This window comes from Gymnodraco acuticeps, unplaced genomic scaffold (genome assembly GCF_902827175.1).
Source record: "Gymnodraco acuticeps unplaced genomic scaffold, fGymAcu1.1, whole genome shotgun sequence".
NCBI classification, from domain to species: domain Eukaryota; kingdom Metazoa; phylum Chordata; class Actinopteri; order Perciformes; family Bathydraconidae; genus Gymnodraco; species Gymnodraco acuticeps.
The window spans coordinates 1-12,528 of record NW_022989826.1 but is presented as its reverse complement, the minus strand read 5'-3'; the positions used below and the strand labels follow the sequence as shown (position 1 = coordinate 12,528).

General features: G+C 41.1%; 1 protein-coding gene across 1 annotated transcript in view; it reads right to left on the bottom strand.

The window, feature by feature from the left end:
- Positions 1–11,956, bottom strand: part of LOC117558075 (DNA topoisomerase 2-beta-like) — a gene marked incomplete at both ends in the record, with an annotated part of 35,743 nt that extends 23,787 nt beyond the window's left edge. Inside the window, 7 exon segments of the mRNA XM_034234046.1 lie at positions 356–493; positions 1,445–1,546; positions 2,844–3,017; positions 5,061–5,273; positions 7,970–8,067; positions 9,937–10,082; positions 11,893–11,956. Coding sequence (XP_034089937.1) covers positions 356–493; positions 1,445–1,546; positions 2,844–3,017; positions 5,061–5,273; positions 7,970–8,067; positions 9,937–10,082; positions 11,893–11,956 — 935 coding nt within the window.
- Positions 11,957–12,528: the final 572 nt, after the last annotated feature.

Here is a 12,528-nt window from a genome sequence, read left to right as displayed (position 1 = left end):
AAATCACTTTAAAAATGCTTTAAAAATATGTTTACTGTTGATATTACTGTTGAAGACACAATCAATGTAATGAATGACAAACAAAAGATGAATACACTTTTTTTTTAGAAGAATAACTGATTATTAATTATGAATACCAATAAATATTAAGAACACGTATTAAGCTGTATGATTAATGTGTCATATTTTCCATCATAATGTACAAAAAAAAATGGCAACAGGGGGGTCCCCGCCAGAGGATAATGCTATATGGGGTCCTTGGCATGGCAGGGTTAGGGAACCCCTGGGTTAGGGTGTGTATGAGACTTTGCAGGACTATTTTACACAACATAAACAGAGTGAGGTGTTTCCTTACAGCTTTGACGAACTTCTCCGACATGACGCATTTGGACCCGAAGCTTTTGGTTTGCAGCGTCATGTTCTCCTTCGTCTGAGAGTCGAAGGACGGGTTCTCGATCAGCGCGTTCACAAACACCCAGATGTGATTCTTCACCTGAGGCACAAATAAAAAGGTTAATTCAATCCAATAAAACCCCTACAGTGAACTGAAAATAGTGAACGTCCTCTTCCAATCTCAGAGTAGCATGCTAACAAAGGTGTCCCAACTGTAGCTGTGAACATGACAGGATGTGTGATTACCTAGAAGAGCATCAGGACTGTTTGAGGCAGATGAGAGCTATGTGATTAACATGAGGATTCAGCCTCTATGGAGAGAGACATCAAGCATGCTCATTTCTGACGTGGAGCTAATCTGAAGTAAACATTGAATACTGCTTTCTACTCCTCCATCTTGTGACTGTGTAACTCCCTCTCTTGGATATCAGCATGTGAAGGACACTGTTCAGGAACTAGTTGATGCTCTGTATGTGATGACTCCTTCCATTCTGGAGAGGATCACAGACACATGGATCCTGAGGTTGAAGCTCAAGCTGGAGACCAGGGATTATTAACATTTTAGTATTCAGAAAAAGCCGGAATTTTGAGATTTTGAATAAAAGTCATGATTTTGAGAAAAATTCATGACTTTGAGATTTTGAAAAAAAAGTCCTAATTTTGAGGAAAAAGTCAGAATTTAGAGATAAAAATCATAATTTTGAGAAAAAGTAATAATTTAGATAAAAAGTCCGAATTTTGAGAAAATATCATAATTTTGAGAAAAGGTCAGAATTTTTGGATTTTGAGAAAAAAGTCAGAATTTTGAGAGAAAACTCAGTATTTTGTTCATGGCAGGATGTATGATTACAAGAACCGGCATTCCTCCATCTTGTGACTGTGTAACTCCCTCTCTTGATATCAGCATGTGAAGGACACTGTTCAGGAACTAGTTGATGCTCTGTATGTGATGACTCCTTCCATTCTGGAGAGGATCACAGATACACGGATCCTGAGGCTGAAGCTCAAGCCGGGGACGGGGGATATTTTTTAAACAGTTCTTTAATCGTACCTGGAAAGGCTTCACCGTGACGCCCGCTTTGTTCTTCTTCTTCACCACTTCAATCAGTTTGTGGACGATCTGATCCACAACATAATCGATGTGTCTGCCGCCCTGGAATAAGAAATTCAAATGTTAAATAGCTTTATTGGCACGACCATAATGACAAAGCATTGTACTTATAATGACAATTATAACAGGACAGGATTTCATAGTTAAAAGTAGGCTTATAGTAAGGGCTGGATCAGGCTTGCAATGAAAGTCCTCTCGGTGCTTTATTTTATAGTAATTTCATTTTTATATTGTTTTTATATTTATTTTAAATAATAATTTAATTTCAAATTATTTTATTTATTTTATTTAATACATTTTTTGTAATTTTATTTATTTTGAATAATGTAATTTCAATTAATTTCCAATAATAATTGTTCTTTTCATACGATTTAGTTTAATTGATCTATAATGATACATAAATGTACATTATCATTTTTATTGTATTCTATTCATATCAAATAAATTAGCTATAAAAAATAAATGGATTTGATTTTCAAAATATATATATCTGGAATCTTCAGAGTGTGTTCCCAGTAGTCTCTATAGTGTGTGTTCCCAGTAGTCTCTATAGTGTGTGTTCCCAGTAGTCTCTATAGTGTGTGTTCCCAGTAGTCTCTATAGTGTGTGTTCCCAGTAGTCTCTATAGTGTGTGTTCCCAGTAGTCTCTATAGTGTGTGTTCCCAGTAGTCTTCAGAGTGTGTTCCCAGTAGTCCTCAGAGTGTGTGTGTTCCCAGTAGTCTTCAGAGTGTGTTCCCAGTAGTCCTCAGAGTGTGTTCCCAGTAGTCTTCAGAGTGTGTGTGTTCCCAGTAGTCTTCAGAGTGTGTGTGTTCCCAGTAGTCTTCAGAGTGTGTGTGTTCCCAGTAGTCCTCAGAGTGTGTTCCCAGTAGTCTTCAGAGTGTGTGTGTTCCCAGTAGTCCTCAGAGTGTGTGTGTTCCCAGTAGTCCTCAGAGTGTGTGTGTTCCCAGTAGTCTTCAGAGTGTGTGTGTTCCCAGTAGTCTTCAGAGTGTGTGTGTTCCCAGTAGTCCTCAGAGTGTGTTCCCAGTAGTCTTCAGAGTGTGTGTGTTCCCAGTAGTCCTCAGAGTGTGTGTGTTCCCAGTAGTCTTCAGAGTGTGTTCCCAGTAGTCTTCAGAGTGTGTGTGTTCCCAGTAGTCCTCAGAGTGTGTGTGTTCCCAGTAGTCCTCAGAGTGTGTGTGTTCCCAGTAGTCTTCAGAGTGTGTGTGTTCCCAGTAGTCTTCAGAGTGTGTGTGTTCCCAGTAGTCCTCAGAGTGTGTGTGTTCCCAGTAGTCTTCAGAGTGTGTTCCCAGTAGTCTTCAGAGTGTGTGTGTTCCCAGTAGTCTTCAGAGTGTGTTCCCAGTACCTTGGTGGTGGCGATGCAGTTGACGAAGCCGATCTGCTGGAATCCTTTTTCGCTGAGCGTGAGACAAACCTCCCAGCGATCGTTCACCTTCTCGTTCACGACCTTCAGAGCAACGCCCATCTCGTCCACTTTGTCCTTCACGTACAGATCCACGTAGCTGCGGAAACCAGTGATCTACACACACACACACACACACACACACACACACACACACACACACACACACACACACACACACACACACACACACACACACACACACACACACACACACACACACACACACACACACACACACACACACACACACACACACACACACACACACACACACACACACACACACCACACACACACACACACACACACACACACACACACACACACACACACACGCGTAAATGTACGGACCACAGCTGCAGAGAAATTGTCATAAAAATCAATAGATATTTTTTTGTTGTTGCAATAAATACAAATAAAATGCATCAATTCGTTGATAAAAATAAGCAAATATATCAAAAATAATCCATGCGATGTCTGATATGACGGAGTGCAGCTGGTATATACATCTTCATTGTTATAAATGTTAAAACTAAAAGACACTAAAACCGGCCCGTCCACACTACAGCTTCAAAAACGGTTTCCAACGCGTCTGCCCATTCACTTTGAATGGAGTGACGTCACCCCATTCACTTTGAATGGAGTGACGTCACCCCATTCACTTTGAATGGAGTGACGTCACTTTTCGCCGAACTGCATTGTGGGAAGCAGAGCGGAGCTTTCCTGGCGTTTCAGGCTGCAAAAGTTGAGCAATGTTCAACTTTTGAAGCTTCTGAAGCTTTCGGTGGAAGCATCAGCCAATCAAATCATATGCCAGTACAAGCTCTAGCCAATCAAACCGCTGCTTGTGTGTCAGGGGCGGAAGATTCATGTGATTGGTTGTTGGTCGCGTTGCTCGAATAAAATCCCCAAGCTTCAGACACGCCCAGCTCCAAGCTTTTTTTGAAGCTGTAGTGTGGGCGGGCCGTAAAGGGATATCTCTAACCATGTGGACAATTATGCAAAACCACAAACATGCAGATAACTGGAAGCATATCCCTGTATCTTAACAACTAAATATTAATTTATGCATTTAATATAGTGTGTAATTATTCTGTAACGACCTCTGGAGCCGAACTTCATGACTATTATAACACATCAATTAAATACAACAGAATCAACTTTTTGTCTCTATTGCAAAAGGAGCGATTTCAAATTCATTGTGGTTTAATTTCTATGTTGTGGATAAGAGTTGTTCAGGTTACAACCAACAGAATAACTGAACCAAATAAAGCTGTTTTAGGGTGACTACAAAAGGGGCGCCCAATACGTTGATCGCAAAGGTAGTGTGGGTAGATCCCGTGGCATTGAGGTGTCAGAGTTTGACAAACGCTTTCAAGACTTTGCTTTACTCGAACCAGTCGCTAAATGTATGTGCGACCCATTTCGGGAAGATGTTGAGGTTGATTCACTCGCATCAAAAATTGCAACGCTGCTTCACCTGAACTCGTCAGTGTGAAGGAAACTTCTGTGTTGCAATGTTGAGGTGGAATGAAGGAGTCTGGATCGTCGTTAGCCACAGCACTGAGAGTTTATTTAAGCGTACATTTAACACAGCCGGGGAGATTACTTCGTTTCACACATTTCTGTGCAGCCACCAAGCCATCTCTGACACAAAGAAGACACAGCACGCATCCACATGAGAAGAGGCGGAGCTATCAGAAACCCGCGTTTTACCTAATCAATAGCAGATGTGAGACAATAATCTGTTTGTCTCGCAAACTGCATGGAGACAGGAACCCTCATTTTGACTTGGTCCTTTTAAGCTTCCATGCTGAAACAGTGTGGGCCCCCCTGCTCTACAAGATCTGTCCAGGGACTATAGATGCATGAGTGATGTGTAATAATGTGCACTGTCCCTGCTAAATGAAGTGATATAAAACAGTGTTAGCCATTGTAAGATAAACAATACAATTCCCATGGACAGAAATCGCTGAATAAGAAATGACTTTTTCTGCTTATCATGAGAAGACCTAAATTACAGAACAACCTGTCAAGATTCCTGAGCATTTACTCCATCATAACGATATTAAATCCACACAACTACCAGCGCTCAAAATCAAATACAAGTCAACCCTCAGCACACACTTTGAACAAAGAAACAGCAGGAAGACTTACGGGCAGCTTCTTCCCGTTGAGCGTGACCTTGATGCCCCGGCAGGACCCTGCGATGTCGTACGCTCGGCGCGTCAGAAGAGCCACGATGTCTTTGTCCAGTTTCTCCATCTGGAACTTGGACAGGTCGGGCTGGAACGTCACGCACGTGAAGTCGTCTCCGTCGAAGAACTTGATCTTAGGCTCCGAGGTTTTAGACATGTTGTTCAGCCACGTCTGACCAGGGGAAACAAGACAACATGGTAACACACACACACACACACACACACACACACACACACACACACACACACACACACACACACACACACACACACACACACACACACACACACACACACACACACACACACACACACACACACACACACACACACACACACACACACACACACACACACACACACACACACACACACACACACACACACACACACCACACACACACACACACACACACACACACACACACACACACACACACACACACACACACACACACACACACACACACACACACACACACAATCCGATTATTGAGATTTTGAGAAAAAGTAATAATTTTGAGAAAAAGGTCAGAATTTTTGAGATTTTGAGAAAAAGTCAGAATTTTGAGAGAAACTCAGGATTTTGTTCATGGCAGGATGTATGAGTAGTACATAGAATAACCGGCATTCCTCCATCTTGTGACTGTGTAACTCCCTCTCTTGGATATCAGCATGTGAAGGACACTGTTCAGGAACTACTTGATGCTCTGTATGTGATGACTACTTCCATTCTGGAGAGGATCACAGATACATGGATCCTGAGGTTCAAGCTCAAGCCGGGGACGGGTGAGATTTTTCTAACAACATCCATTCAATTATATTGTATACAGGTCATAGAGTCCTGTTGTGAACTCTGGAAATGTTGAATACCCCAAAGTTTAACGATAGAAATGTATAGTACGAGTTCCCAGAACATAGAAACGCCGGAAGCTAACTTGCATATGTTCGGTAATTTAGCACAATTAGCACAAGTTGCGTTAATTAGCATTATAGCTCATGTTGACAGGATCCAAGAAAACTGTTTATACAAGGAAGTGGGCATATTTCTACCCTTGTTTGGTTGATATTGGTTAATTTTTAGTACGTTTTAGGTGACTGGATCATTTGGATTGCACATATGGCTAATTTATTTGAGCATAAATTGACTACAGTAGAAGCAATACTTTTTTATCTTGTGCTCTCGTCTCAACGCTGCTCGCGGTGGCCATATCAGCCAATTGAGAGTAGAAATATGGCCACTTACTTTCTGGTTAAAACTGCTATTGTTGATGCTGAAAATGTCAGAAATGGACTCAATAACATCCAAAACCAGAACAAATTTGACCAAAAAGGCCAATAGTTTTAGCTGTTGTCTACATAGTGTATGATGCTAATTCAGGGTATCTGCAGGAATCCTGAAATACATTTGAAGACCTTTTTTAAGACCCTTCCCATACATGTTAAGACCTCATCTCCACTTGGGGTTCTAACCGGTTACCTTGGCGACACACTTGACCTCACGTTCACTATATACAGTATTGATTGTCCTTCCTCCTTATCGTCCAACCATTTGGACGCAGACTTGCATTTCCCCATAACGATGTTGCTTAGCAACCGGCGTAAACGGAGCGCTATCAAGCAGTGAGCGTGCGATGTCCTGTTCAGATGACGTCAAACCCAACGGGATGCCATCAATAAACTACACAGAATCACACTACACACCTACGCCATGACTACATTCAGGCACACTGTAGAACACAACCTCTCTGGACCATTCATATACTTATTGAAAACAAGCTACAACATGTAACACCTTGGAAAATGCCCTTTAATACTTTTTAATAGCCTTCATTTTCGCTAAATTGATTATTCAACTTGTAATACTTTTTAGGACCCCGCGGACCCCCTGTAAGTATTGCTTATTAATGCAACGTATGCTTATACATTTCTAACATTAAACTTTAGGGTACTCAACCTTTAAGTAGACTAGGATGCATAATAGTGCATTTATTGCCTAAAATGTCCATGATTTAAACACCCGGTGACTTTCAATAATACCCAGAACCACAAAGAGTGATAATGTACTGATCCTTACCTCAGATAAGACCACATGTCAAAGCCCTATAACACAGTAATTATTACTTTATTCAAAGATTGTATTGGATTAGATTGACTTTAAACATCCCAAATTAGCAGCAGGAAAAGTAGTTATTACACATTAATTAACCAAAATGATTCTAAAGTGTTCAATTAGTGATGAACTATGAATGCAATTAAAGTTATTTTACACCCACAGCAATTAATGTGCAGTGACATTTTTGTTTATTTGACCAGCTGTTGACTTTAAGACTTAACAGCTTATTTACGTATCGGTCATTTACAGAAAAGATGTCGTACAGAAGGACTTACTCAGCTATGGATGACGACTGAACACAAGAACATATCTCTCTTTCTCCTGTGTGTGGATGAAATCAACGATTATGAGAAAAAACATCGTATTCTTTACCTAAAAATCAGCATTTTCTTTTACTTTATTGACTCTGAACAGCTGAGAAACGTATATTAATGTTCGCTGGTGCCTCTATATGTGAGGGATAATGTGCAGCGACGCGGTCATTATGGGGAACACCGACAGGCTGATCAGGAGCCCGAAGCATGCAGTTTGCTTTTCAGCCCAACTGTACAGTTAAATCGACCGGACTTCTTTCTGCAGATGTGAGCGTCCTTAACAACGGTCAATAAGTCCTTGACAGCGTCTGTTCTGGATTAACAACGTGTCACGTGTTCTGAATTGACCAATCAGAATCGAGTATTCAACTAAACCATGTAATAATAATTTATAAAGCCTGATAGATATATATATGCTTTATTGATGCCCATGCTGACCTGTTTGAAGCTGTGCCGGTACTCTTTGCAGGCCGTCTCCACAGTGAATTTGGTGCTGAAGATGTTGCAGAGTTTAGCTCCGTATCCGTTTCTTCCACCTGCGGAGAAACGTATTATTATTCCCCTTCTTGAACACACCTTAGAGGTCCCCTATTATACTGTGTCTCATCAATATATCACAGGTCTCAGATATATACAGAGCCTGTCTCTGATTGGCTAGAACACCAGATCATTGCAGCATTACCCATAATCCCCTCTGTTTCAGCCCTGTTTCCAAAGTGCTGATTCTCTGTCTGTTACTTTAGATGAAAATAAGGAGCCCCTCCCCACGCCCCTCTGAGAGACATGTGGTGACAAAGAACTCAATGGAGCTCTAGGAGGAGATTCAGGGGATAAGGTGGGGGGGGGTTACCTTGGTTGCTGATTGGCTACACAAGACAAAACATCGTTATGACATCATAAAGTGGCCAAAATCTGATCAGCTCATTTTCAGAGAGGTTTTTATAGAAATGGATCAAAAAGAGAGAGAATCTTTGTTCCTGAAACTTTCAGAGTCTCTTTCCACAGAGGGGACACATGTTGATGTAGAAGAGACATGAAGAAGAGGGGACACATGTTGATGTAGAAGAGACATGAAGAAGAGGGGACACATGTTGATGTAGAAGAGACATGAAGAAGAGGGGACACATGTTGATGTAGAAGAGACATGAAGAAGAGGGGACACAGGTTGATGTAGAAGAGACAGGAAGAAGAGGGGACACATGTTGATTGTAGAAGAGAACATGGAAGAAGAGGGGACACATGTTGATGTAGAAGAGACATGAAGAAGAGGGGACACCATGTTGATGTAGAAGAGACATGAAGAAGAGGGGACACATGTTGATGAAGAAGAGACATGAAGAAGAGGGGAAACATGTTGATGTTAGAAGAGACATGAAAGAAGAGGGGGACACATGTTGATGTAGAAGAGACATGCAGAAGACGGGGGACAATGTTCGATGTAGAAGAGACATGAAGACGAGGGGACACCATGTTGATGTAGAAGAGACATGAAGAAGAGGGGACACATGTTGATGTAGAAGAGACATGGAAGAAGAGGGGACACACATGAAGAAGAGGGGGACACATGTTGATGTAGAAGAGACACGAAGAAGAGGGGACACATGTTGATGTAGAAGAGACACGAAGAAGAGGGGACACATGTTGATGTAGAAGAGACATGAAGAAGAGGTGGACACATGTTGATGTAGAAGAGACATGAAGAAGAGGGGACACATGTTGATGTAGAAGAGACATGAAGAAGAGAGGACACATGTTGATGTAGAAGAGACATGAAGAAGAGGGACACATGTTGATGTAGAAGAGGACATGAAGAAGAGGGGACACATGTTGATGTAGAAGAGACATGAAGAAGAGGGGACACATGTTGATGTAGAAGAGACATGAAGAAGAGGGGGACACATGTTGATGTAGAAGAGACATGAAGAAGAGGGGACACATGTTGATGTAGAAGAGACATGAAGAAGAGGGGACACATGTTGATGAAGAAGAGACATGAAGAAGAGGGGACACATGTTGATGTAGAAGAGACATGAAGAAGAGGGGACACATGTTGATGTAGAAGAGACATGAAGAAGAGGGGACACATGTTGATGTAGAAGAGACATGAAGAAGAGGGGACACATGTTGATGTAGAAGAGACATGGAGAAGAGGGGACACATGTTGATGTAGAAGAGACATGAAGAAGAGGGGACACATGTTGATGTAGAAGAGACATGAGAAGAGGGGACACATGTTGATGTAGAAGAGACATGGAGAAGAGGGGACACATGTTGATGAAGAAGAGACATGAAGAAGAGGGGACACATGTTGATGTAGAAGAGACATGGAGAAGGGGATTTTGCACGATAGGTGACCTTTAATAAACCCAGGTACAGACGTCAAGGTGTCTTCTTCCTCTCCTTACCTGTGACCTTCTTCTCGTCGTCGTCGTAGTTGCTGGAGGTGAGTAATTGTCCGAAGATGAGCGCAGGAACGTACATCTTCTCGTCTTTGTGCTCCACCACCGGGATCCCCTTACCGTTGTTCCACACCGAGATGGTGTTGGACTCACTGGAGGAGAAGGAGCAGGAAGAAAGTCTCATTTTAGTAGTTTAGCAGAAATGCATCACAACGTAGAGCAGGGGTTCTCAAAGTGCGGCCCGCGGGCCAATGGCGGCCCTCGGAAATGTTTCTGGCGGCCCGCGATAGTTAATGTGACACGCTGAAATACATGCGTTATATTTTAATCCTCCATGGTTCGTGTCTAGTAAGAATTAGAATGGAATTTAAGAATGGTAAAACTGCGCCCCCTGGGCTGTCATTCCTAAATTATGAATGACAGCTTGTGGAAAGTTTGCTAGACTACTGGTTGCATGGCAACTAGGCATCTCGCGAGTTGCGGTAATTGGTTAGTACAATAAAGAAAGGATTTGTTTTGGAATTATTTTGTGTTCCGTTTTTTCTTCGGCGGCCCTCAATCCAATATTGGGTACCTTTGGCCTCACTCATCAAAACGTTGAGAACCCCTGACGTAGAGGGAATATGAAGTAAAACATTCTGTCCTTAAAATCATTAATTATTGTGATTTTTAAAGTTATTTAAATATCGATAAAAATAATATGGGTTATCATTTTGGCAATAATCATTAAGCCTTAGTTTGTGAATTAAATTGTAAATGTAAGGTTCAGAATTTATTCTGATGGAAATGGGGTTTTCTGACAGTTGCTCAATTTTAGAAATAAAAACATTTTAAAATAAATAACCAATATGCAAATAGAAATGAACAAATTAGCAAAAATCTGGCATTCATCATCTCTTCTCTTATTGAGAATGTAATGTATTTTAGTGCATGGAAAATAAATATGGATATGAACATAATTTAAAGGTCTCCTATCAGGCTGTCTGTAGGCAATCGCAGAGGTCTCAGATAAATACAAAAACATGTCTATGAAGTGTTTTGCTCCAAACACCAAACAGATCATTCTAGCCACGCCTCATATCCCTCTATTTCACTTCCTGTTTCTAAAGTGCTGATTCGGGGTATAAAGCTTTAGGAGGGGGCGGAGCTTATGCGGGACCCGGCAGCTACTGTCTAAACTAAATGCTGCCGTGATGAAACGCCATATCATGGATTATCAAGGATTCTCTCTGAAACAGTTTGGAGCTCAAAGGCTTTCTCTCTTGCCGGTTATACCACAAGGTGAGTTCCTTTTTACTTCCTGCTTCTTCACACACATGCTCTCCAGTACAGGTTAGCTCTGAGTGTTAGCGATGCTAATGTAAACACCGACCATATTACGTCCAAAACAGTCGGCCATTGTTTCTGATAGCAACGTTTCTGATTGGGCCGTGGGTCCACATTTCAGATATTACGTCATATCGGACGCAAATCTGGATCAGCTCCGTTGTTCCCCGTTTTTAGAGATTTGGGTACGGAGGAAAAGAGAGAGGGTTTTATTTCCTGACGCTGCGTGAGTTCCCTGACACACCGGGGACACATGGTGATGTAGAGAAGACATCACAAAGTGACTTTTGCACGATAGGTCCCCTTTAATGTTTTAATTGCACACTTCATATATTTTTTTATGTTCATATTGATTGTTTGTGTGATCTTGTATCGGTAATTGTACTTCACATTATAGTCGTTTCTATTAGTTTTATCCTTTTATTCCACGTTGTTAGTTCCATTTATTTTGATTGTAAACATTTTGTTGATTATATTTAAACTTTTTATAGGAAATTCTTACTTTAACTTCCAATAGACGAAGACTTCTAAAAAAGCAGGTAATAGGGCAAGGAATAAATACTTTTGAATCTAAGTGTGTGGGATATACAGTATGTTCACAGTACTCTTTATGGTAACTATAATATATATACTCACGCGTCAATGGTGATCTTAATGCCCGTCATGTTCTTGTCTCTCTGTTTGTTGTCTGCTGCGTTGACTGTCAACAAAAACAATAAATACAAATCAACCACAGATCATTGAGGTGACGTCAGATTATGCAGGGATTTTAGCCTCTGCAGACCATTTACATGCACTAAAACCTGTATACACACTACAGGAGAAAAAGTCAGAATTTTGAGAAAAAGTCAGGATTTTGAGAAAAAGTCAGAATTTTGAGAAAAAGTCAGGATTTTGAGAAAAAGTCAGAATTTTAAAGGTGGGTAGGTACGTTTCAGAAACCGGCTCGAGTGCACTAAAATTTGAAAGTACACAACCGAAAAGAATCCGCCCCTTCCTTCAGACTTCCTTACAGAGCACCTCCTCCAACACACATGGACGTGCAATGCACGCCCAATGAGGGCACGAGATACATTTGTCTTCCACAGATGACATTTTTTTATGAATTTCTTGTCAAAGCACTTCAGATATTCATTGCTATCGGGATGTTAAGAGCATTCCATGGAATATAACAAAAAGTGTATCTCGAGCCGGTTTCTGAAACTTTAAGATTTTGAGAAAAAGTCAGAATTTTAAGATTTTGAGAAAAGATTAGTCCAGGAATTTGAGAGA